Source organism: Bactrocera neohumeralis, chromosome 4 (assembly GCF_024586455.1).
Source record: "Bactrocera neohumeralis isolate Rockhampton chromosome 4, APGP_CSIRO_Bneo_wtdbg2-racon-allhic-juicebox.fasta_v2, whole genome shotgun sequence".
Classification (NCBI taxonomy): Eukaryota; Metazoa; Arthropoda; class Insecta; order Diptera; family Tephritidae; genus Bactrocera; species Bactrocera neohumeralis.
The window spans coordinates 16,386,309-16,412,439 of NC_065921.1; the positions used below are offsets into that span (position 1 = coordinate 16,386,309).

A 26,131-nucleotide genomic window follows, 5' to 3' on the forward strand; every position below is an offset into this window, starting at 1 on the left:
ACTCACTTAATGCTACTCACCCTGTATATCAAAGTCAAAAAAGATATTTTCTATACATTTCTTTATCTTTTTCTTCAAATTCAATAACTCTTTATTAATACAAATGAATTTATCTGCGTTTCACAAAAGTAAAAGTAAAATTACAATAATATTTTATTAATTCAGTACAAAATATACGATTTTGTGCATTTTCAGCAAATTCGATTAAGGAACGAGATAACTAGTGAAATAATTTAGAACAAGGCTTACGAAAATTGGTATAAAACCGGCAACAATTGATACAACCGGACTCTGAAATGTGAAATGGAAAAGTGAGGCGAGAAACGTATAATTTTGAATCAAACCAAAAATTGTTTTAGAAAAATTGCTTAATTTTAAATGTAACTGATTTTGACTTCCTTTCAACATCATTTAAAATTATTATTTTTTTTATTTTTTTTTTTTTTTTGCATTGCAATTGTATTATTGTGCCGTTGCAAACAAGTGCATGAGTATGGTGTCGATATGCGAGCGTGTGTTTGTATGTGTGTTTTATGTAATTTGAAAATGAGTTGCTGTTGCTTTTTATAAAAAAATGGTTTAGGCACCCTGTATTATTAAAACTGATAATGTAGCAAATTTGCGCTCCACACATTCATCCGCTCTTGCAGCGAAGCTCTACAGCGTTTAGCAGTTTAGTGGCTGATCATCATGGACTTCTTTACCTTTTTCTCGGTCTTCTCATGGGTAACGGTGACCTCCTCTGTGGACAAAGATAGATAGATTTTACCAGTTGAGACTCACTAGAAAAAAATGTTTTACAAACCTTCGAACTTCTTTGGCAATTGCTTCACGGTCTCAATGGTGCGCACGTTCTTCTCACCGGGCTCAATGATCTCCTCTTCGTACTCCTCCACGATCTCTTCCTCGCTCTCTTCGCCACCATTGCTGGCCACTGGATCGTAAACAGTCTTGACGGCCTTCTTGACGATACCCTCAGCGGTGACAGTGGTGTAATGATATTCGGTGCCACCTTCAATCTTGATAGTCTCAACGGTAGTTACATCACCGGGATTCTCAGATGGTACAATCTTCTTGGTACCCGATTCGGATCGCAGTTTCTTTGTGGAGGTAACATTCTTGTGCTTCTCAGCATCTTTTAAGGTCTTCTTATAAGCGCGTATCTCTTCTTCAGTCAATTCGGCCTCTTCTTCTTCGTACACCGTCTTCGAAGTGGTGATAGTTTTGCCCGATTCCAATTTAGTAGAGTAGGTATACTCAACGCCATGTGGCACACGCTTTGAGCTGACAGTGGTGGTATCATTCTCAATGAAATCTGGTGGTGGTGGTGGTATGTTAGACTTGGTCTTCTTGGTCTTCTTCTTGTCCTTAGTATCAGCAGCACTGCCAGTCGAAGAGGTAATTTGTTTGATATTTTGTTCTTGTACGGAGTTCTTGCGTACAGTACGATTGTTTTCGGTGATCTCAGTGCTCTGCGAGAAACGACGTGACTCCTCCACAGTGGTGTGTTGCTTGAAGTTACCCTGTTGTTGGTCGGTACGTTGTACAATACGACGCGATTCAGTTGAATCGGTCGAGTCCACCGAAGATTTCTTCACCAAAGCCGCCTTCTTCTTATTCTTGTCGACGGCAGGCACCTTGTAGTCGTCGGGCAACTCAGCTGGCACTGAATCGAAGAAAGTCTTAGTGCGCATGCTGCGTGAGCCATCATCATTGATGGTGGTGTAGACTTCTTCGTAACCACCTTCGATTTCGCGTGTCAGCATAGTTGTATTTTTGTCGATGCGTACCTCCTTGCCGAAGCGCTTACGGATCTCCAGCTTATTTTGCGCCTCACGCTTTGCATCCTCTTCGCTGACGGGCTTGGGATCCCAGAAAGTGCGCACGGAGGTTTTCAAGGTGCCATTCGGCTGGGGGGTGATGGTGCGTACCTCATAACCGCCATCGATAACTTTGTATTCAGTGCGAGCCTTGGTGACAGGGTCAACCTCGACCTTACCGTCTTCGATGTCAGCGGATGTCAAGAGTTCTGCATGTGTGTGTGCGGAGTTGGTGTAGGGTTGCCGTCGGTTTTGTGGAGTGGTGCGTTTATTGTTTTTTTTTTGTTTTTTGTTGTTTATAAAGAAAAGAGGTGTGTGTGTGAATAAGTAATATTCGGTGGATCGCTTGCTCTTGTGTTAGTTTGTTGGTTTTGGTTAATATTTTTTTAGTGTTTCAAGCATCTTAAGCAACTAATTTTAACAACTTCAACTTGATTTTCGTTCAATAAAGCACTTAACCGCTACGCCAGCGCGCAGCTTTCCCTCTCTCCTGAAACGAGTTATCACTTTGAGAGTAAGCTCTCTACTTTATAAAAATTTGTGTACATTTTTGTATGTGTTTGTGTGTGTATATAAGAAAGTATGTACAATGTCCTGGGTCTTTTGTGAAAAACAACTACAACTACAACAACAACTTCGAATTCGTGGATTCAACTGTCTTCTTTTGTACTCATACGTGTACTGGGTTCGGTAGCCGTGCGCCCGCGAGCTCCTCAAGGATGCACGTGGGCAACAGGCAACCGTAGCGGGCCACCAATTTCAGTAACTGTTATTTGGATTTACGGTTGGATTTGTTGGCAAGCTGCTTGGCGGCAGCGCCTTGTGCCTGCGCTTGTTGTGATGTCTGCGGTAGTTGTTGTTGTTGTTGATGATGCTGATTCTGCCTTGGCGGACGTTGTGGTTGTTGTGTGGTCGGTTGTTGTTGTTGTGGTTGCAATGGCGTCTGTTTACGTGGTTGTTGTTCTAGCGTTTGTTGTTGTTGTGGTAGCAGTAGTTGTTGCGTCTGCAATAATGGTTGTTGTTGTATAGGTGGTGATAGCAATGGTGGTGGTATTTTGCTACTTAGTGGCACCGGTTGTGGCGCTTCTCTCAGTGCTGTAGCCTGTTGTTGTTGTGCGTGCCTTTGTATGGTTACCTGTTGTTGTTGGAGGTGTCTTTGTGCAGTTACCTCTTGTTGTTGTGCTTGTCTTTGTACGGTTACTTGTTGTTGTTGTAATTGTCTCTGTACCGTCACCTGTTGTTGTTGTCCTTGACTTTGTACCGTCACTTGTTGTTGTTGTACTTGTCTTTGCACTGTCACCTGTTGTGCTTGTTTTTGTACTGTCACCTGCTGTTGTTGTTGTACTTGTCTTTGTACTGTTATTTGGTGCTGTTGTTGCAATTGCCTTTGTATCGCACGTTCCTGTTCTTGTTGTTGTAATTGCCTTTGTATCGCCCGTTCGTGTTCTTGTTGTTGTAATTGTCTTTGTATCGCCCGTTCATGTTCTTCTTGTTGTAATTGTCTTTTCAACTCTTGTTGCTGCTGTTGCAGCAATTGTCTTTGCAACTCTTGTTGTTGTTGTAGTTGTCGTTGTATGGCTTGTTGTTGTTGCTGTTGCTCTTGCAACTGTAGCAGCTGCTGTTGTGTCTGTACTTGTCTTTGTTGTTGTAGGTGTTGTTGTTGTGCCGGTCTCGGTGAGGCCGTTCGTTTCAGACTTCGTTGTGTATTAGTATCGTTGTTGTTGTTATTATTATTGCTTATTTTAAGATTAGTATTGTTATTGTTAGTGTTGGTATTTTGTTGTCGCGCTGGCGATCGGCTGCGCGTCGCAGCGGTGTTAGTCGGCGCCGCCAGCAGCGGACGTGTGAACACGTCCTCCACCTTTAGCTCTTCCAGTTTCTCAGCGCTCTCTTGCAACATGCGGTTAATGCGTTCTAAGCGTTCCGTTTCAGCAGCCTCCGCTGGCGCAATGCCACCTATGTGTAAAGGGATAAAGTTGTTAGGAGGCATTGGATTTTCTATGTAATGGTGTTCTGCTGCAAATAAGAAATAAATGACAACTAACGGTATTAAAACAGAGAAGTGCATTTTTTTCAGTGCTGCAAAAGATATTTTCTGTTTCTGGTTGCATTTCTTTTGACGAATGATGATCGTTTTACCGATGAACCGATGATTGATGGAGTGATTGCTGAATGGCATTGGTATGATCATTGATGATGAAACAAAGAAGAACGAGTTTTTCTGATTTCGAAAATGAAGATTTTCAAAAATTTTCAACTACAACTCAAAGTAAGAACCAATTTATGAACACATTTTTGATGAACTAAGAATTGTAAATTAAAAGTTAGTATTATAAAGATAACACTGTAACCAATCGGGCAACATAAAGGGAACCACTTGAGCCAATGAAACAGAAAACAAGAAAAAATGTAGATTATACAGGTTTATAGCCAATATACATATACATATATAACAGATAATGGAACGATTGTCAACAAAAAACACCAATTAAGACAACAGGAGATCTGCTAACTCTTATTGTGAAAGGTTTCACAGGGTCACTCTCCTATTTTAGTTGTTCAAAATTACTTCTTCAAATTATTAAAGATGTATGCGGCAGTATTCCATAATAATGCCGTAAAATATATCCACTACAACCCTAATATGATCCACTAATAACACACCAGAGATGCAGGAAAACTTAAAGAACTCAACCTGGTCGTAAAAAATTTCCCAAAAGGTAGGTAGAGCTTTTTGGAAACGGCAGAATATTAGTTTATTTATTTTGCATTATTGCACTATACTCCCCAGCAATCTTTTTTTGCCTCCACACTTGTAAAACTAACGCGTTGGTAAAGAGCTCGCTTCTACTGAAAAGTTGAACTTTTTTGGAAGACCGACAATTGACGGTGAACTTCGCGGGAAGGAATTTCGCTTCATAGCATATCGGTTGCCCAGCAAATTTTCTTTGCTGCTGAACTCAAAAAACCACCTCGATATAAAAGGATCTTATTCAACCGAAAAAAATGTTTTATTTAAAGATGTTTATTACGAAAAAAATCTAAGAAAAAATATTTTCAGACGGCTTGTAGAATCTATAAGAAACGTTTGCTTCGATCGAGCGTTAGATGAGACAAAGAAACTTTCGTAAATATTGCCAAGAAATCTGAAAGTTAGTTTTCGAAAACTAAATTGGTTGAAAATGTCATAAAACAGTGGAGGTATTGGACTATTTGAACCAACTAATTTTGACGTGAAAATATCCGAAACATCAACATTAGTATTCAGCTTGTGAAATCTATAAGAAACGGTTACTTCGATCCAGCGCTAAATGAGACTAAGCAACTTTCGAAAATATTGTAAGGGAAGGTAAAAACAGATCTTCAAAAATATACATATTTGAAAATTCCACAAGACAGTGGAGTTATCGGACTATTTGGAACAACTAACTTTGCCGTGACAACTTCAGAAACATCAACATTAGTTTCCAATACTGTTTTGCTAAATTTTTGAAACAAAAATGTTTTTAAAAGGGTTCTAATTTTGTATTTAAATAAAAGAAAAGCGAATTTCTACGAAGTTATGGTCAAGTTTGTTTATCTGTAATGAGAATATGATGCTTTACGAAATCAATTTTTGTTGAAATTTCCAATAAGTTGATGTTTATGATAATTATATTCTAGAATTTTTGAGTACCGATTTTTTTTAAATACTACTCTCATTGGTATAAATTTATGAAAGCGATTATATGAGTACCTTTTTCGTTCGACGGATTACTGCTTATGAGCGGCCATCATGGATGTACGAAGAATAATGAAATATTTTGCCCTTTTAATTTTGATTTTAATTATGGCTTTATTTTCAATACCGCTATAGCCGTACAAACACGTTTAGATATTTTTGAATATATTAATCCATCTATAATCTAGTATGGCTTTGTTAGAAAAACACACTCATTAAGTTCATTATACTATGTAGCTATAAATAGTTCAATTTGGACTAGTCTAAATGAAAAGTAATTAGATCACTCATTTCGATGAGTTACAAATAATGAATTTAAAAGTTATTTATATGGCAAAACCCGAAAGCATTACGAATTCTAACTTGTAGTAAGTTTGAGGTTGTTCATAAACGTATAAACCACCTGTTCTAGGGAAAGTGTTATGGAGTTCGTGAATCATTATGTACACCAAGATGTTCGAAAATTTGAACTCGAAACGTAACAGATTTCGAAATCAGGTTCTGTTTTTCATTTTATTTTTCGAAATATTTTTATAAATAAACATAACATTATAGTAAACTACAAAAATTTCTGTTGTCGATAATTATCGATTCTTATTATTGTTCATAAAAAATATTTTATCAGTGTGCTTTTTAATAGAAAAACAGTAAATGCAGTGTAATTTAATTACAATTTTTTTTTATCTAAAACACCTGACAATTAAAGCTTCTCTGTTTCAAGAAAAATTATGCAAGCTTAGAGAAGAAGACTCAGAGACCTACAGCCCCAGTTCAGACGATTTTATACTTTTTCTGTTTACTATTTAGTTTTTAATTAAATATTTTCAACATTTTATATACAAAAATATCCAGTTCAGATGATTTTATAATTTTTCTGTGTACTATTTAGTTTTTAATTAAACATTAGTGTTTAGTATAACGCTTGTCTTCTGAAGTTCATAAAGTGCATTCGGCAACTTTTACGATAAGTGATATTATTCAACAAAGAAATTCCATTAAATTTTGTGTGCGAAATCGAATTTCTGTTGCCGAAACGTTCAGAATATTGGTAAGGGCCTTTGGAGATAATTCTTTGTAGCGAACAAATGGTTTTTATAGCTACAAATTAATCAAAGAGGATCGCGCACGCGTTGAGGACGACCATCAACATCAACTGATGATCAAGACGTCAACAAAATGAATGAAACGGTGCTTGAAAATCAACGATTAACAGACAGAGATCTTACTGGCATCGTTGGAATATCGGAAGGATCAGTGAAAACTATATTGGAAAAATCATTTGTGCTTAAGAAAAATGAAAGCTCGATTGGTTCCAAAATCACTAAATTTTTTCGAAAAACAGCATCACGTGAAACAATGCTTTCCGACTACCAGGATGTCAAGAAACGTATAATTACTGACGATGAGTCTAGGATCTTTGCTCACCACTCGGAAACAGATCATCAATCGGCCAAATATCGCGTCAAAGATGAGCCGAAACCGAAAGAACGACGTCAAAGCAATTCAAAAATCAAGGTTATGCTGACAGTTTTCTTCGATTATAGAGGTGTAGTGTACTCTGAATACCTTCCGACCGGCCAAACTGTCAACAAGTACAACTATTTGAGTGTTATGCGTCGTTTGCGTGAAGATATTCTTCAAAAAAGGGCGGAACTATGGGAGGACAGCTCTTGGTTTTTGCACCACGGTAACCGTCGCATATTGCATTGATTCTTCGTGAGTTTTTCGCCCACTTTCCAAACAATATTGTGCCGCAACCATCGTATTCGCCTGATCTAGCTCCGTGCGACTTCTGGGTATTCAGCAAACTCCAACAATCGCTCCGGGGAAACCGTTTTGTGTTAATTGAAGAATTGAGTTAATTGAAGACATTAAATGTGAATCGCTACGCACATTGAAGGCTCTTCCGTGTATTGATGCGAAATGGGATTACTTTATTATTAGATGAGTAAATTAAGAATTTTAAAATTATGAACAAAGTCTTACTATTTTTTCCTACAGTAGTAAGACTAAAAAAATTGGTAGCTGGCATTGAAATACTCATGTCGAGAACTTTATTAGTAGTTGGATTAATTATTTTCATATTTTTTGTAAGTTTTCATTTCAAGTACACAACTTTTTCATCATTTTGAAACTTGAAAAACAAATTTTCGCTTGGAGACCATGACCAAGTTAGTATGGTATTATAAGAATCTCTTAATTTTTTCATTGTCATTAGGTTTTTGTAGGTTTGAAATACACAAATTGGACAATGCTTTGATGGAATCAAGCATATACTTTGCAGTTATACATACACTTATCCCATGCAATTTGGGAACTTGTAAAATCAAATTTTTGTTGTTACACACAAAAATGAGTTTTGATATCAACTCTATGTTTTCGGATCATTATAACTTTATGAGATTATATGAAACCCCTTAATATTTTATAGAAAAACTTTTGATAGCTCCAAACAAATCACAAATAATTCGTCAATAAAAAACACAGAGTTGCACGAAGTACTATATGTAGTATACGAAAGGAAGACAGGGTTATCAACAAAATTTTCTTTGTACCCAGATCATACAGATATTAACCACAAAATACCGGAATGGGCTGCAAATAAAAATTCACTCATTAGTAATAATACATAAATAAATTAATTAATAAATATACAAACATTAATTCATACATACATACAGACATATATAAAATACCATACATACATATAAAGTGCTGTAAGGAAAACATTAAAAATATTGAACGGAAATTGAAATAAAAATACAAATAGGTTCAATAATTTTTGTTTTTTATTGTGTAGTACAAATAAGTTTCATTCGAAAAATATATAACATTTGTTATTAATGAAATATTATTATTGATATAACGGTGTTTTGCATCTTCGAAATAATGCAAAATTGTCTGCTTTCAATTTTTTTTTTTTACTTTTTATTTATTTTTGGTTTTGATTTATTTTTTTCTTTTTTTATGATTTTTTTAATTTATTGTTTTTCGAAAAGTTTTCAATAATTTACCATTTGAAAATACACAAGAGGTAAGTTGAAGATATGCAGGTTATCATTATTAATATTTAAGTCAGTAAGGGAGGAATATATTTACGCCTTAAACACACACGAAATCCAACGAATGCGAAACAAACAAATTGAACGAAATTTGCAAAAGTTTATTAAATACAAAATGAGCCTTACAAAATATTCAAAATTTTTTCGATTTTTAATTTAAAATATGATTTTTGTGAACAACAATTTACAAATATTATCGAAATGACTACAAAAACTAAATGTTCGAAACAAATTGAAGAAGAAATGCGCAACTGACTTACTTAAATAATGAATTGTTTGAACGAAAATTAATTAAATTAGTGTAGATAATTAACAATTGCAATGATGTGAGTGGGTGCTGTGATATGGCAAGTATGAGTATTTTCTAAAAGTGATTTGCGGTTTTCGAAAATAAAAGTGAGAAATTTTTGGCATTTGGCACGATTCTAAAATTTCGACTCAAAATCGAGCAAAAAATTTGACTCAAAATCGAGCAAAAAATTTTAACTCAAAATCGAGAAAAATTTCGAAGAAAAAAATTGTCGACCAATGTCAGTCAAATAATGTGCCTTCAACTTGTGCCTATTTTATTGTCGCATACTGTGGCTACTTGTGTATATGCATATGTGCCTGTGTATGTGTGTATTTTCGTGTGCGTAATATAAAAAGTTTGTTCATTGTGCTTTGTTTGTAGCAAACATTTTTCGCTTTATTGTAAATGTAAAATGTTTGTTGTAGTATTTTCTACTTTTTTTGTGCAATTTTGTATTATTTTTTCATTATTTATATATGTATATATTTTTTTTTAGTATTTATGTAGGTATAACTGTGAAGGACGTCCCTTTTCTTTCATGTGCTTGAAAATGTTTCACTTCATATTTGTTAAGAAGTTTTTGTTTTCTTTTTATTAAAACATTTTTTTTTTTTATGAAGTACCAGACTTATCCTCCTCCTGTGGCGGCGTGGCGCCGGGCTTCGATTCCAAGGTTTGCGTGATTTTCTTCCAAATATTATCGAAAGCATCTCGGCCCGTGTAATCGATTTGTCCGGCCTCCCAGCATTGACGACGCATCAGCTGTTCGTAGGCCTCCTGTTCGGGTGTGCGTTGCTCGCCGAGACGCAGCTGGGACAAAGCGCCAGCCAAACCAGCCTATGTAGGTGGGTGTGGGGTGGAAGAGAGTAAAGAAAAAATGTTTTTAGTTAGAAAGTTTTCATTGAAAATATTAATTTTTATGGTAAGCCACATAGAAATTACATGAAATGTGTTTATATACAGATTTTTGGTGTTTAAATTGGTCAAAAATATTTGCGGATTGGAATGTCTGATAATTTCTTTTTAAAGTCTAAACTTGTAGTGATAGAACTTATTAAAAATATTTACAGATTTTAATACATTTTTTACGAATTCACAAATAGTTCAAGAAACTATGAAAAAATCTCTAACAACTTAAGACACCAAGGTCTAAGCGAGTGGTGAATCGAACAAGCAATTGGAGTAAATCAGCAAAAGTAGGAAGCTATAAAGGGTATACCAATTCTGTGAGAAATATATCAACTGAGTAACTTCGTTGTTGCTTTTATATAAAAAAGTATTTGAAAATAGATCGGACTTAAAAAAATTAAAGAACGGTTAATCGAAGACGACCATTATTTTAATGAAGTTAGAGAGAACTTTTTATTGTTTAAAGATTTTGGCACTCAAATGACTTACGTAATTTAACTTTATAAAGTCTCAATACTTAATAATGACTTTACTTTTAGTAATAATTCAAGTTTATTAAATTAGATTAAAAAATATTTGTAATTTTTTTTTGTATTTTTTTTTAAGTTTTTTTTATTTACTTTTTTTATTCATATTAAAAAAATAATGATAATTAAATTTTATTTCATTGGATTGTATAATATTTTTTTTAAATTTTTTTTTCTAAACTTTTTTTAATTTTTTTTATTTTTGTAAAAGCCCTTGTATTAAAAAAATAGTATTAATAAAATTTTATTTCAATGGATTGTAAATATCTTTTTTTTCAAAAATTTTTTTTTATTTTTTTTTAAATAATTTTTTTCTAATTTTTTTATTTTTTTTACTTTTTTTTAATTTTTTTCTTTTTCTTTAAACATCTTAAAAACCCTTTAAAAAAAATTATTTTGAAGTAGAAAAAAAGCCGAATTTGACTCAAAATATTAACTTTAAAATTGTTTTCAATTAAGTGAGTACACCCATGATTATAAAATAAGCATACCTTTAAAATTCAACTTAAAGCTTTAAAGCTTAAAACTAAAATTATATGCGAAACTATACACATTTAATTTAACATTTAATTACCCAACTTTAAATTTGCTTTCCAAATTTTGTAATTTTTTTACAACAATTTTAAAATTTTTTTTGAAAAACTTTTCTGAATTTTTTTTTTTTAATTACTATATTTTTTGAAAAATATGTTATTTGGCCTTTTTTATAATAATTGTACAAAAATTTTGTTTCGAAAATTTTTTTAAAATATTTTTTTAAATCTTTTTTTTTATATTATATTTTTTGAAAAATTTTGTTATTTTCCTTGTCAGCAAATATTTTTCAACCAAACCCATATTTGATAATAATAATTTGTGTGTGTATGTGTAAAAACATAAAACATTGTGCATACCAAAGCAGATACTTAAGCTGTATTAGTTGTTATTATATAACAGAAAACATTTAATTTTGGACTTAAAATATTATATATATAAGTGACATATGTATTTACATAATATGTGTATATATATAAAAAATGTTCAATATAGAAATTTTGTTAAACCAGACTTTACATTTGTTAGTATGAAGCAGCAACCAAACGCCAAAATATTCGTTCATTCACCTTCGGGAAGATTACTAGGGTTACCAAAGTGCGCGATTATTTTGAGAATAATTTCAGTTCGTGTCAAGTAGTGCAAGTTCATATGGCTAGTTTTAGTGATATTTGAGATATATGAATATTTTTTATATGAATATTTTTTACAGAAAAATGGCGATGTGTTTACACGCAACTGTACTCCGTTTTCCAATGAGATGATTTCTGTTTTACAAAAGATTATTTCGATTTTTTTTATGAAATTATGCTTATGATATTTTGCAGTGTATGAAAAAAAGTAATGAGGCGGTCGTTCTTATTGCTGCAAATTATGAGTGTAGACCAAAAGATAGTCAGCCATTGACCCTAACTTATTTTTAGAAGTATAACTTCAATATATACTTGAAGAACTATGTCGAGAAGTAACCATATCAAAATATTTAAGACAGAAGTACCGTGAAAGCTTAAAGCTTAAACAACACATTTTCAAAGAACCCTTTACTAAATGTACATTTTTCTGCTATAAATTAAAAATAACTGAAACTTTGAGATCATCTCTCAATAATGAAGACTAAAGTTTTATTTCACGGAGCATTGTATGCATATATATATTTTAAGATCAATAAGCCTTTTCTGTTATAAATAAACTAATATTATATAATAAACTCCAATTTTAAGATAGGCCTTTCCAAAGTTAATCACAAGTTAACCAGAAATTAACCAAAAATTACTGACGAGATAAGAAAGAATCTTGAAAAAGAGATACCTAGAAATGCTTGGACCCAAGTCAAAAGAAAATTTGTTAGATAAAACAAAAATGTCATTGAAAATAAAATTTGTTGTTCACAGAGGTCAGAACTTAAACACTATTTAGCCATTATTTTCACATTTTATTTCTGATAAGAAAGAGAGTATTTGCTCACTCTTAACAGCTAATTTATCTCTGAGAACCCCAATATAGTTATAAAAATCAATAAAATGGGAATGGCCGGGAACCGAACCTTTAAATATGGTGTAGTAAATTACTTAAAAAAGAATATTTGAGGTCCTTTTCCTTACACCAAATATAGGTCTTTTCCCTATTAATTTTAATTTTTGCCAATTTTTTTTGTTGTTAATGTATTCCTGAAATATACTCGTATGGCACTAAACTATAGATGATTAAGATATCGCAGTAAGCAATTCGTGTGCGTTGATGGTGAATGAATGAATATTTTATTAGAAAACATAAACAAATGAATGAGTAAAATGACAAGCACACGAACTGACAGCAAAATTGTGACGAAAGACGGTATGAATAGATATAAATATGACGATATATGAGTTATGTAGTATAATGACAATTGACTTGACAATTCTACAATTCATATTAAATATTATAATGACAGCTGACTTGACAATTCTACATTTCAAAATTAAATATTATAGGGCTATTACTAGTGACGAAACAATTGACGTGACTCATGACATATGACAGATGACACATGGGACTTAATACAACACTAGAACCATGATTTGATGGCATGACTCATAATGTGACTTTTAGCAAAACTATCAATGAGACTTATGACATGACAACTAGTTTAACTCATGACATGACAACTAGTAAAACTCATGACATGACTGTTGACAATACAAATGACAGCGTTTTACATGCCTAACTAAGCAAACTAATGAAATTAGAAATGATAAATGTAATGACTTACACGATCATAATGACATGAAAATACTTTACTTGAAACGATGGAATGGCTAATATAATTTTACTTTGACACAAGATGGCTGACAAAACTAGCGATAGCATGACATGATTTTTGACACGACGTGTCAATTGTCAAATTTATTGAAAAAGTATTAAAGTTTACAAATGAAAATTTAATGAAGTAATGAGCAGTGGCTGAAAAGGCAGTGAATTTTATAATTTCCAACAAAGTTTTAACGTTAGACCACAAAAATTTTATTGAAAACATGGCATATGCACCTCGAATAGTATAACAAAAGCCCGCCTACGCCAAAAATAATGACATGCGCTAGCAATACCATCAAATACAACTAGTATATATGATATAAAGCTGATAGTTTCAACAAATCTGGCAACTCCCAAATATTTACAGACAATTTCACTTTATATAATTTTTTTTTACTAAATATGCCTCTATGCCACACCAACTAGGCCCGTAATAATATACATTTCTATACCCGAATTCGTATGGAGTGCTTTATAAATAATACTAGATAAATGGATTTCAACTATTTAGCACTTGATTATGTCATGAGTGTGTCATATGATCGTGGCATGTCACTTTACCTCATTCTTTTCATTAGTTTTGTTTTTGTTTTCACTTTCATTCACATCTTCACTACGGAATGCTTGCTTATCTGTACTAGACCTAGTGCTAACGGTTTTTTTCTTTGTCCCATCTGTACTTTGTGATTTTTGCGTTACAGATGAGGAGTCTCGTTGTTTTTGGGCAGTGCTCTCTTTATGAATTTCGGCTTCATAAACTCGTTGCTCAGTGGCAGTGTCTTCAACACTTTTGCTTGTTGAAGGTTTTGTACTTTGCTCATGGGATTCATGGCTAACAGGACTAACATGCGTTCCATGGGTTTCATGGGATGCAGGTGCCTGATATTGTTCTATTGGCTTGTCTTTTTGTTCATGGTACTCTTGTTGTTGCTGCTGTGATTGTGCGGTTTCAACAGCGGCAGCTTGTTCTCGCTCATAATTAGCCTCACTATGCGCTTGTCTTGATTGTTCTTGCTCTCTGTTTTGCCACTCGTGTGTTGGCTCTGCGGCTGGCTGTTGCCATTCGTGTTGGTGATGTTCTTCGTGCTGATGCTGTTCGTGATGTTGTTCTTCTTGCTCATAATGTTGTTCGTGCTGTTGCTGTTCGTGGTGTTGTTCGTGGTGTTGTTCGGTTTCATAATGTTGTTCGTGGTGCTGTTCACTCGCTTTAATGCTATTGCTACGCTCTCTGGCTAAATTCTCATAGTAATCTTCCCAAGGATCACGGAATTCTTTAATTTCTTCGAACTCGTAATAATTCGGCGACGGTGAATGTTCGTGTTGCTGCTGTTGATGATGATGGTGTTGCTCATGTTCGTAATGATGATAGTAATGATCGTGTTGTTGTTGTGCTGGTGGTTCGGGTCGATAGTGATAGTAATAATGAACAATGGCGCCACACTGCGTGCCAAGCACATTTGTTCGTTTCGTACAATTTAGCGATTTGTTGTCGGGTTTTGTAGCGGTTTTCGTTTCGTTTCAATCACAAAGCAGGCCAATAGTGTTTTTGGTATGTTTTTAGCATAATTTGGAGATAGCACATTCATATGAGTTAAGGCATAAATGCGTTTCGAATACAAATTATGATTTTTGTTTTTGAATTTTGGTTTTTTGTAAAATTTAGTTGGGTTTTATTATTTCATTTGGCATGTTAAGTATTAGAGAAATATAAAAATATATAACTTTTAGCAGTTGTTAGTAATAATAGGTGTAAAATAAGAAATCATATATGCATAACGGTAGTTATATATAGCTATTAGAACTAGTAACAGCATGCAGAAATGCTTCAAATGCTTAAAGTTTTCTATAAATTATTTCGATTTGAAGAACTGGCGCTAAGGAGTAAATAAAAACTGAATTCGAAGCTGTTTTACTTGTATAAGGTCTTTGATGTGAAATAGTATTTTTTTGTTTCAGGTGGAGTTATCATCTGGCTTTAACATTTTACAAAAGATAATAGTACTCTGTGTAATGTTGACCTGTCTGTCAAAGGTCAGTCTTCGAAAAAAGTCATATGTTTTTCAGGTATCGGGTTTTCCAATAGGGATGATATGATTTCTAAGTGTCGTTTCGGTAATTTTTAATAACTTTTGATCTAGAATTTGAATTTGTATTCAACAATGTTTACAATTTCATCATGGAAAAATATATGCAAGAACAAAGTTTAAATTTAACCAATTCTATTATCAAATTAATCGTTCTCAACTTTTCGTGCGCTTCAGCCATTTTATGGTCGTAATAATCGTCACCTTGTGCTCGCTATTCGTCGAATTGTTGAAAATTCCGATCGCATATTTTCTTTACATAATATTCAAGTGACAATAAGACAAAGAACTATTCGAAGTAATGAAACTAATGCTGCCATTTAGGCAACTGTTGTTACCGCAATTTGTCGATTCCAAGACGTTCTCAAGAAATGAGACAAAATCTCAAATCACAACCTGGCGGATTTTGTGAAAGAATTTGCGCTTGAATACTTTGAAAATTATTCTCACTCAAGAACTGAAGCCATTGCGCCCCCATAAACAACGCAAACTAGCTGATTTTGCCTTAGAACAACATGAAAATAACGATTTTTTTAAGAAAATCATCGTCTCCGATCAGACCCAATTTAATCCAAATGATTATCCATGAAAGAGCCAATATATTTACTTAAATTTACTTAAACTTGTTATGGCTTTTAGTCTAGTGGAATCATTGGTCTGTACTTTTATCGAAAAGAAGCTGGTAACACCGTTGTAAATGGAGATATGTACATATATATGGATAATACTCGAAAATCGGGTTCATCGAATTAGTTACTACGAAAGAAGTCGTGGAGGCCATTTGAATGATGTTATTCAGAATGTAATTGTATCGATTGTACTTGATATTAAATAAAAAGTAATTGAATTTCCTTAACAATTAACAGATTAATGTTTTATATAGCTCCCACAAGGAGGCGTGAAAATATGAAAATATGCCTGAAACTGAAACAAGAGACCAAAGCACAATATACACATGGGATTTTTTTTACAGAAAAAGTAAATTTTTCAACAATTACTTCTGAAATTATATTTTCATTAAATTTTGTATTATTGATATTATCAGCGCTTAATTTAATTAATAGGTTCCATGAAGCTTCATCTAATCTCAATAGAGGTTAATAGAGGCTATGTCATTCCAATAGTTCTCGTGAAGTTAGGTAATGATAAAAAGATAAAAGTAATAACCAATGTTGAACCATATTTAATTCGCAGAAAAAAAAAATATTATAATAGAACCACTCACCCGGTAAATTTTTTTATGTGGGAAGTTTCAGGAATGCATTATTTTAAATAAAGGCTTGAGCTTCAATGAATGTTGTAGTATGTTTGGGGTCTAAAAGACGTATTTTGCATGAAAAATATTCAAACTATTTTTAAACGACAAAAATATTAGAATATCAGATTCTTTTTACCAAGAAAAGTTCCAAAACGTTTTTTTCGAGGTATAAAAATTAAAAAAGTTTACTTCAAAAGGGACTAGAATATGAATGCTGGATGAAATAATAAGGGAGAGCATTGAATCCCGGTTAAAAAATAAGTGCATTCAATATTCTTTACACTGAAGAACTATTTAGTTTTATTGAGTATTATCTTAAATTGAAAATTTTCATGAACGAAACATTTTTTTATTTATAATCCAAGTTTGCTTAATTGAATATTATATTTAGAATAACAAAATTTTATTTAAAATCTCTTTTCAAAACGCAATAAATTTATACACAGTAAAAATCCTTAATCTATTTTCTCTGTCATTGTATAAATAAACTATGAACAATTTGTTTATGCCGCTCTCGTTGGCCAAATGCCAATTTGCTGCTGCGCTAATCACACTTCAGAACAACAATGAATTTAGCATAAACGCACGCACATACATATGTATGTGAGAAAATTTGTGCAGATTTCATCGAAAATTTTGAAATGAAACTGAGGCGATTGCGCCAATTATGCGTGGAAAGTGATTTGGGTGTGGCGGCCATGACTTCATTTCGGGCTGTTGGCAACGAAAAGTCAACTGCAGATGCGCAAAATTAGTTATATGTATATGTATATGTTTGTATATATATGTCCATATATGTTTTATATGTTTATATATTCATAAGCGAATTGAATGCGAAATATGTATTTTTCTTGTTGAGGGTCTCAGCTGCAACAATTTAAAGCAGAATGGATTAAAAAAGGAAAAAAGAATTTCAAAAAAATTATACAAAAATGTTTCTTCATTACATATTTTAGCTATTTTAGCACTATTTTGGCTTATTTACCCAACTAGTGACATGCTTGTGGCAAAAAATTATTATTGAAATTTCGAAATCAAATATTTAATCAAAACACTTCAAAAGTTCGCACTATTTATCCATTAATCTATCAAACAGCGGCAGTTTGTACAGTGGTTGCCAAAAATAGCCAAACTAGTGGGGGTTGTGCTAATAAATACGGCTTGAAGACATAAGAAATGAGTTCACAATATTTGCCAAATAATATTGACAGCCGCTAGATGGTTTGATAGTTTGCAGATGAAAGAAAAAACTTCGAAATAAGCAAAAACTGTAAATAAACAAATATTTTAATTGCCGAAGTACACAAAGCTTTTGACCTCATTGTGTGTGCATGTGTGTGTAAGTGTGCAAATGTGTGTATTTTTAGAACGACACGCTTACAACGAAAACACAAATATTTGCCGATGCGTTAAGTGTTGAAAGCTATTTAAACGCAATGCGTTTTTGAAATGTTTGCGTTGATTATCGTCTATTTATTTGCTAAGCTTAATTAGTTGCATACGCGTTGTGTTGGAAAGTGAAGGGAATTTTTGTCTACTGAAACAAAAAACAATTATACATTCGTCTACTTAATGTTGTCGCCTTCAAAATATGACAGCGCTTCTTTTAACCGTCGATAGACTTTTCAAACTCAATTTTTGAGGTAGCCTTTAGTTCTTTCAATGTTTCTCACCTACCTGTTTTGTAAAATGGTTTAATTGAAAGTGTCTTTACAGAAATATCAGCCTAGCATTTTAGAATTTTTTTAATTGTTTGAAAACTGTGTAATTTTTGGGAAAAAAAGTATCTATCTAGCTTTAATTAAGATTTTGAAAGCTTTAAGCTTGTTCGAAATATTTAATCCTGTTTTGTACCTAAATATTGTGATAACACGATTTGTAAATTTTAAATTTTTTTTACATTTTGCATTTCCTTTTTACATCTTAATTCGAATTTTTCACATTTTCGAATTTAAAAAATTCTAATTGTTCGAAAATTCGAAATAGATTTTTTTTTAATTTCTTCAATGTTTACTGTTTAAAATTTCTATTTGCTTAAACTTCTTAAATGATTTTGATGAATTCGAGTTTTCGAAATTTGCTACAGAATTTTCTATTCCTTTTCTTTTGTATTTATGCCATTTAAAATCTATTTAACTCAATTAAAAAAACGTGCGTGAAGTTCGTATTTTCGAAATTCGATATTTGCATTACTCGAAATTTATATACATATGTATAGTGTGGTCAAAAACTTTTTTGCACTTATAAGGTTTGCATATTTTAAATACTTTCAGTTTTCTAATTAAAATTATTAGATTTTTCGAATTTCGATTTTTTCAATGTTCGAAAATTTGGAATAGATTTTTTTTTGATTTTTTTCATTGTCTACTTAAAATTTCTATTTACACAAATTCCCCAAATGATTTTATTTTTCATGCCAACTGTTTAATATTTAAGATAAAGTTCGAATAATTCGAAACCTACTATACTGCTTATGCTACCATACAACCATTTTTTTCGATTTATATTATTATTATAATTTAAAACCATATTTAGTTTGATACCTGAATTTTGAAAAGAAAGTTCGAAATTTGCAATTTTCGATATTCGATTTTTTCATTTCTCAAAAAAATGTTTTAGGGCAATCGGAAACCTTTTTTTGTCTTATGTTATTATTACAATTTAAAACCATTCTTAGTTAAATACATAAAAGAAAGAAAAAAAAGTTCGAAATTTACATTTTTCGATATTCAAATATTTAATTTTTGAAAAATTTGTGTAAAATAAGCGGACATTTTTTTTTTTGTATTTATATTATTACTATGTTTTAAAATCTTATTTAGTTTAACTGAAATTTGGAAAAGAAAGTTCGAAATTTCCATTTTTCGAAACTCGATTTTTTCATTTATCGAATATTGGAAGTGAAGCAATTAGGAACCTTTATGAAATTATATCATTTAAAAACTGTGTGTTACCTATGTTCCTCAGTTCAGAGCAAAAAAAAATTAATTTTCGAAATAATAAGTTGTCAATGTTCGAAAAATCGATCTGGATTTTGAAAAAAAATCGAGTTATACTATTGTATTTTTTGAAAGCTTTATATATGTTTTGATGCTCCATAGTATAAACATATGGAGGAATCCGTTTTCGTTCTTCGATGGAAAGTCTCCCAGTCAGTGTTGAGCTTTACCATAAATAATTCATATCAGTACCTTATTTCAACATAACTTGCTTTGAAAAAAACTGTAAGAAAAAATCAAAATTTTTATAAAACTCGTCACAAATAAAGTAACCTAAACCCTGTTATTAACCAACGCCACATTTAATGTACATTTCCTGAACAAATTGTAAGGTTAGGACAGAATTTGAAAGAAAGAAAAAGCAAAAAAAAATATTTTTTAAGGAAAACCAGAGTGGAAATTAACGAAACTTTTAATTTTAAATTGAATATGTATTTTCTGATTTTTGTTTTTTAAATCAAACATTTTTAGAAATCAAACCTTTCATATTTCTTATATATGTATATGTATTAAATGACATCTATCATCGCACTAAATATAAATATTTACACACGCTTATGAGTGGTGACTTCGAAATCAATTATTTACAACAAAAAAATGCATACCCGCTACCTTTGCTTTCTAGAGTATTTAAAGGTGATTATACATATATATATGTATGCAAGTATATGTATATATGTATATTGATGCTGTACAACATTCAGTTAACATAGCGGAACTGTGAAATTGCTACAGTTTACTAAATAGGCATGTATGTGGGCAGGTTATAATTGTTGTAGTTTAAGAGAGCGCTTCGACTTACATATCTTACCACCACAGCTTCACATTCACTACTAAATCCTTGCGCAGACTTGTAAAGGAATTTGGAAAAAGGCATTTTGCAACAATTTAGTTTCATCGAACAAATTCGAACACGAAAATTCAAGAAATTAATATTATTAAGTAATTAGTGTAATAAAACGGTAGATAACTAGCAAGAACAATTGAAATTATGCTTGCGTTTAGCAAAAATAAATTCAAAAAATGTTAAAAATAACTAAAAATAATTTCAAAATTAAATAATAAAGAGGAAATAATGTATAAAAATTGTAAAATACGTATTTTTTCTCATTTTTTTTGTTTGAAAAACACTCACCATATCATCGGTCAACTGCTGGTGCACATTGTCGCAGAAGATGTTCCACCAGAGCTGTATCAAGTCGGCGGCGTGCGCATACTCTGTGGGCGTCAGTGCTGTGCGGTTCTCGGAATTGAACTGTATGAGCCATGGCTTCAATTTACCCGCGAAATGCAAAATCTTAATCTTATCTCTGAACCTACAAAGCGAAAACGAAATGTGTGAATATCAAAAATGCTTGAAAAAATCGTTAGCAAAAGAACACGCCACCCACTGTTTGAATGCGGGCAAGTAGCAGTACGAAGCGAATGCGGCCACATTGTAGATAAATGGCAAATGCTTCTTAATGTCGCTTTGCGCCCAATCGCCGAAGTACAAGTTGAGCAAACCCTGATCGCCGCCATCGAAGCTGCCATGCTCTATGGCGAACTGTGTGATTTTGGCGAACGTCTCCAAGCTGGGACGATAGACGAACACACCGGAGTTGAAGCAATCGGGCCAGCTGACATCGGGTGCGGCCGACAGTTCCTCGCGCTCGAACAGCTCATCGCTATTTTGCAGCACCTAATGCAGGGAGACAAAGGAAAGAAGACGAAATTAATAGAAAATCACACGACGTCTGCGTGATCGCGCGCTCATACGCACCAGTGTGTCGGCATCGAGGAAGACGCACTTCTCGAATTGCACGAGGCGCCAGCAGTGCAGTTTTGTGAATGTGACACCGAGTTCGGGGCGTGCGAGCAGTGCCAAATTGGCGGCATCCTGTGAGTCCAAAACATTCACCTCCTGCACGACATTGTAGACACCTTGTAGGCGCTGGCGCATGGCCGCCGACACGGCAGGCGTCACCAAGACGGCCAGCTGATGGGCGGTGCCGGTGCGGCGTAGCGAGTGCGCCAACACCAAAGCGCCCAGCGAGTACGTGTCATTCGTTGTTAGCGTCACCCACGCAAATTCTAAAGCGAACAGAAAAGTTGAAAGAAAAAACAACAATAAAAATATTAGACTAAATTCGCATTATAAAGTTATGTTTTTAGGCAGAAAAATATAAGAAAATTAAATTAATAAAAATTCTTTAAATAAAATACCAACAAAATGTTCATAGTTCTTTCAAGCTTCAGTGAGTTTTAATTTCTAGCCATTTCTTGGCTCATAAAAGAAATTATGAGCGCATAATATGAAAATATATACAAAAACTATTATTTTTTTCTTTTGACGGTTCATTTCCGCTGGCGGTTGGCGACGGCGTTGGGCGTTGGGCTTTGGTATGTGGCTGCTAGTGTGGTAGTAGTGGTAGCGGTCAGCGTGGCGTTGGCGGCGGCGGCAGCAGTTGGACGCAGCATAAGCGACAGCTGCGTGCTTCAAGCGCAATTTATTAGATTTATTTTTAATTTCAAAATACAATTCTTCTTTTTTGTTAGCATTTTAATTTTTTTTAATGTTATTGTGTGAAATATGCTCAGCATGTGGGCGTAACGCCATTAGTTGCTCGTATATTGGCATTAAATGCATTTCTAGTGTTTTGTCAAATGTTTTGAAAAATTTTATTTTTAATTTTTTTTTTGTTATATTTTGAAGCAAAGCGGCACAGTATTTTTAATAACGGTATCGACTAAAATATAAAATATAAATATTTCTCTGTTATCTTAACAAAATGTTACATTTTAATTTCTTCCATAAAATATTATATGATATTATATATTGCAGACATAAAAATATATAAAAAAATTATTTAAATATTGCTTTCACAAAAACAATTTATGATAGCTTATATTATAGAAATATATGGACCACAAAATATTTTTCAAAGAAAAATAATTTTAATTTCCAAAAAAGAGTTATTTTGAAATTTCATTTCAAGAAATTCAGAAATTCAACAAATAAGTAATAAATTTATGCTCGGTTTTTTATTTAATAATATAATATATAGTGCAAAGGGCATAAACAAAAAAATGTTTTGAATTTTTCAATCACGCTTGTTTTTAGTATATTGCAGAAAAATATGTATCAAAAATTAGTTTTCAGAAAAAACAAATTTTGAATATTCCAATTTTTCTTTTAAGAAGGTTAACAAAAAAATATTCAATTATGCTCATTTTTCTTTGCTTATTTAATAATTTAATGTATATTGCATAAGAATATGTACCAAATCCAAAAACAAATTGTTTGAATTTTTAAATTTTTTTAAGAAGGTGTACAACAAATATTAAATCACATCCACGTTTGTTTTTTGTGTAGTTAATATAAACATATATTTAAAAATTTATTATAGCAAAAAAATATTTTTCAAAAAAAAAATTAATTTTGAGATTTCAAAAATAAAATCATTTGAATTTTAAATTTGTTTTATAAAACAATATTCAATTTAAGCTCTGTTTCAAAAGAAAAAAGTAAAGAAAATTTTAAGAATTTAAACAAAAAAATAAATGTTTAGACTCATTATACTTGTATGGTGCCATTAAATTTTAAAGATTTGACTACAAAATATTTTTCAAAGAAAAATTTTTATTTAAACAAAAAAAAATAAATAAATGTTTAGACTCATTATACTTGTATGGCAACCATTATTTTATTTGCCAAATTTTTTTTTTTTTTTTAATTTATTTTTCGCAATATTTTTTTATGGTTTTTATTCAATATAAAATTTTTTTCTTCAAATAATAAAAAAAATTAATTTGTTTTCATATTTTTTGTGGAGTTGTATACGTATTATTTTGAATATTGTCGGAAAACAAATATTTTTCAAAAATAAAGTTTTGAGAATTTAAACAAAAATATATGTTTAGACTCATATTATTGCAATTCCAAATAGCTCAAAATAGCAACCAAATTTTTGTACATTTAAATAAATTAAAAAATAGTAATTACAGTAATAATTACAAAATGGAGCAGCAAATATTTTAAAATATTTTGCAAACTCTAAATAATTAATTGTAAATAAGAAGCAATCAAAATATTTACTTAGAAAAAAATTTGGAATTTCTTTTTAATCTAATAAAGTGTGAAGAAATAAATATAACATTGTACTAAATTGCAACTCACAAAAAAAAAAGTTTTGTGTGTAGAAATAAAATTATTATTTTATTGAAACATAAAGAAAAACTTTCACAAAAATCAGAATTCTATTTTAATTTTTTTTAAATGTAATGTTTAAAATTTCACGAAAATGCGAATTTATTTTTAATAAAATAGTAACATAATAATAAAACTTAAAGTCTTCAATTCAAACATTTAAAAATACTACTGAAAAATTAGCATTTAATTTGATTTTCAAGGGAATTAAGTACTAAAATTTATTTATACTCAAAAATTTAATAACATTTTTTGCTACATTTTATATAATTTAATATAAAATTCTTTTGCATTCTTAATTATATTTAAATTTTCTTTGTTCGCTAAGCAGCTGACAGCAAAGAAATATAATTATATTTCAGCACATTAATTAGTGTCATTTAGTTGCATAAGATTTTTGCTTATTTTGCTTTATTGTCACACAAATAATGTGCATCTGCATATATATTTAGCATTTTGTAAACTTTGTGGATGATATTTTAAATTAAATTGCCAGAAATAAATTCTGAAATTACATTTTTTTGTTATAAGAAAGTAAACAAAATTAGAGGTTTCCTAACCTAATTTTCAGTAATATTTATATCAAAACAAATTGGTTCGAATAGCAAAGACTTCAAATATGATAGTGAACCAAATATTGAGAAGAAAATTACCAAACTTTTATAATAACGTTGTAATGTAACACCCCCCTCCCTTATTTTTTCTATCAATGACGCCACGAGCCAAATTTTGGCTGTCAACCGCTCGCTAAAAATAGTAGCGTAGCGAAACTGTCATAACCTCTGTTTATATTATTTCTCGTCTAAACTTTTCAAATCAAAATATTTCTGTCAGAAACTCAAGAAATTAAATACATATTTCATTAATATTCGATTTCAGTAATTATAATAAATTTTTGTAGTGGAGTTTTTTCAATATCTGTATTTTTTCCGTTGAAAATTTTGTACAAAATTTACTACAAATTTAAGGTAAACTTTAAAAATATTCAAATTATATCATTCTATAGTGTATTCAAATTAAATTTCCGTTTTTATAAAGTAAAAATAATATAATTATATAATTACAAAATAAATTTCTTAAAGAAAAACTATTATTTAACAGCAAAAATATCTTTTTGATATAAAAAATCAATGCCATACTTTTAAAGTAAGCCTTAAGGTATTAGAGTTAAGCTTCAGGAATCTATGACCAATAAAAACGTAAATTATTTGAAAGACATATTCAGTTTATAATTTATGTACCTCGAAACTAGTTTTTGCTTTATTAAAAAAAATTCACGAAAATCATATTATTCTCAACTATTTCCCAAATAATGCTGTAATCGTTAGTTACAACACTATAGTGTGCTGATTTCTAAAGTGTAAGAGATATTTTCTTAAATTTCTATATTATACTTCCAAATAAAAATTTAATATGACAAGCTTAATATAATATTTAAAGAATATATTACACCTGTGTGCCCTGCTAGAAATTATATAATGGACGTTTTGTATTCTTCAAAGGTACTCTCAGGAAAACAAAAATATTTTCTATCATGACATTTTTCTTTTTTTTCTCCGCAACTGTCGATTGCTTCAATATGCCTATAAGAAAACAATATCATGCAATTTGAAAGTGAAAAATATATAATTTTACTTATCACAAATTTGACAAAAATATGTAAAAAAATATATAAAATATTTTAAAAATTAATTTTGGAATATATAATTTTAATTAACGAAAATTACAAAAAAAAAAAAATATAAAGAAATGTATACTCTTAGTAGAGCAAAGATTATTTTCTATTATGATATATTTTTTTTTACTTCACAACTCCCGATTATTTCAATACGCCTAGGAAGGAACAATATCATCCAACTTGAAAGTGGAAAATATATACTTTTAATTATCAAAAATTAAAAAAAAATTAAAAAAATTATAAAAAAAAATTAATAAAAAACTTAAAAAAGTTATAAATTTTTGTTTAAAATATTGAATTATTTAAATTTTGAATATAAGGAAAAATACTTTTTAAAAATTAATTTTGAAAATCAAAACGGCTGGGTATTGTCCTCAGTGCTAACAAGTTACTATAATGAGTATCTTTCGAAGATTCTTAAAAAATATATAAATATTTATAAAATAAAACTACACTCTACGATTAGCCAAATTAAAACAAACATTTAATAAATTATCATTAATATAATATGTGAAAATTTATTTACTTTGAATTTTGATATTTACAGAATAGTTTAATAATAATAATAAAAATTAATTATATGGCTGCATACGGCAACTCCAACAACATCAATACATACATACATAAGTAATTGATTGAGCGGTGATTAGTGTCTCTATGTATGATAATTAAGTCAATTAAGTTCGTTAATTAATTTTCACAAACAGTTATAAGTTAAATGAGACTATAAAATTAATTTTAAACAAAATTATTTAGTGTTAAATACATA

The 26,131-nt window shown here is 31.1% G+C and overlaps 2 protein-coding genes across 6 annotated transcripts in view; both read right to left on the reverse strand.

Moving 5' to 3' along the window:
- Positions 1–44: 44 nt before the first annotated feature.
- The window catches only part of LOC126756278 (uncharacterized), a 39,369-nt gene continuing 13,282 nt past the window's right edge, over positions 45–26,131 (reverse strand). The window contains exons 2-3 of the mRNA XM_050469227.1: positions 806–2,029; positions 45–742 (exon numbers count right to left, since the gene is read on the reverse strand). Coding sequence (XP_050325184.1) covers positions 675–742; positions 806–2,029 — 1,292 coding nt within the window. The 3' untranslated portion in view covers positions 45–674. The remainder of the gene's footprint in view (positions 743–805; positions 2,030–26,131) is intronic.
- LOC126756273 (glycogenin-1) overlaps positions 2,368–26,131 on the reverse strand; it is a 37,053-nt gene continuing 13,289 nt past the window's right edge. Inside the window, exons 2-7 of one of the 5 annotated variants that reach the window (XM_050469218.1) lie at positions 21,258–21,568; positions 20,887–21,176; positions 20,631–20,811; positions 13,716–14,594; positions 9,519–9,732; positions 2,368–3,776 (exon numbers count right to left, since the gene is read on the reverse strand). In XM_050469218.1, the coding sequence (XP_050325175.1) occupies positions 2,590–3,776; positions 9,519–9,732; positions 13,716–14,594; positions 20,631–20,811; positions 20,887–21,176; positions 21,258–21,568 (3,062 nt within the window). In that variant the 3' untranslated portion in view covers positions 2,368–2,589. Of the gene's footprint in view, positions 3,837–7,567; positions 8,137–9,518; positions 9,733–13,715; positions 14,595–20,297; positions 20,346–20,630; positions 20,812–20,886; positions 21,177–21,257; positions 21,569–26,131 lie in introns of those variants that run through there. The other 4 variants (XM_050469217.1, XM_050469220.1, XM_050469222.1 and 1 more) reach the window with 4 other exon arrangements.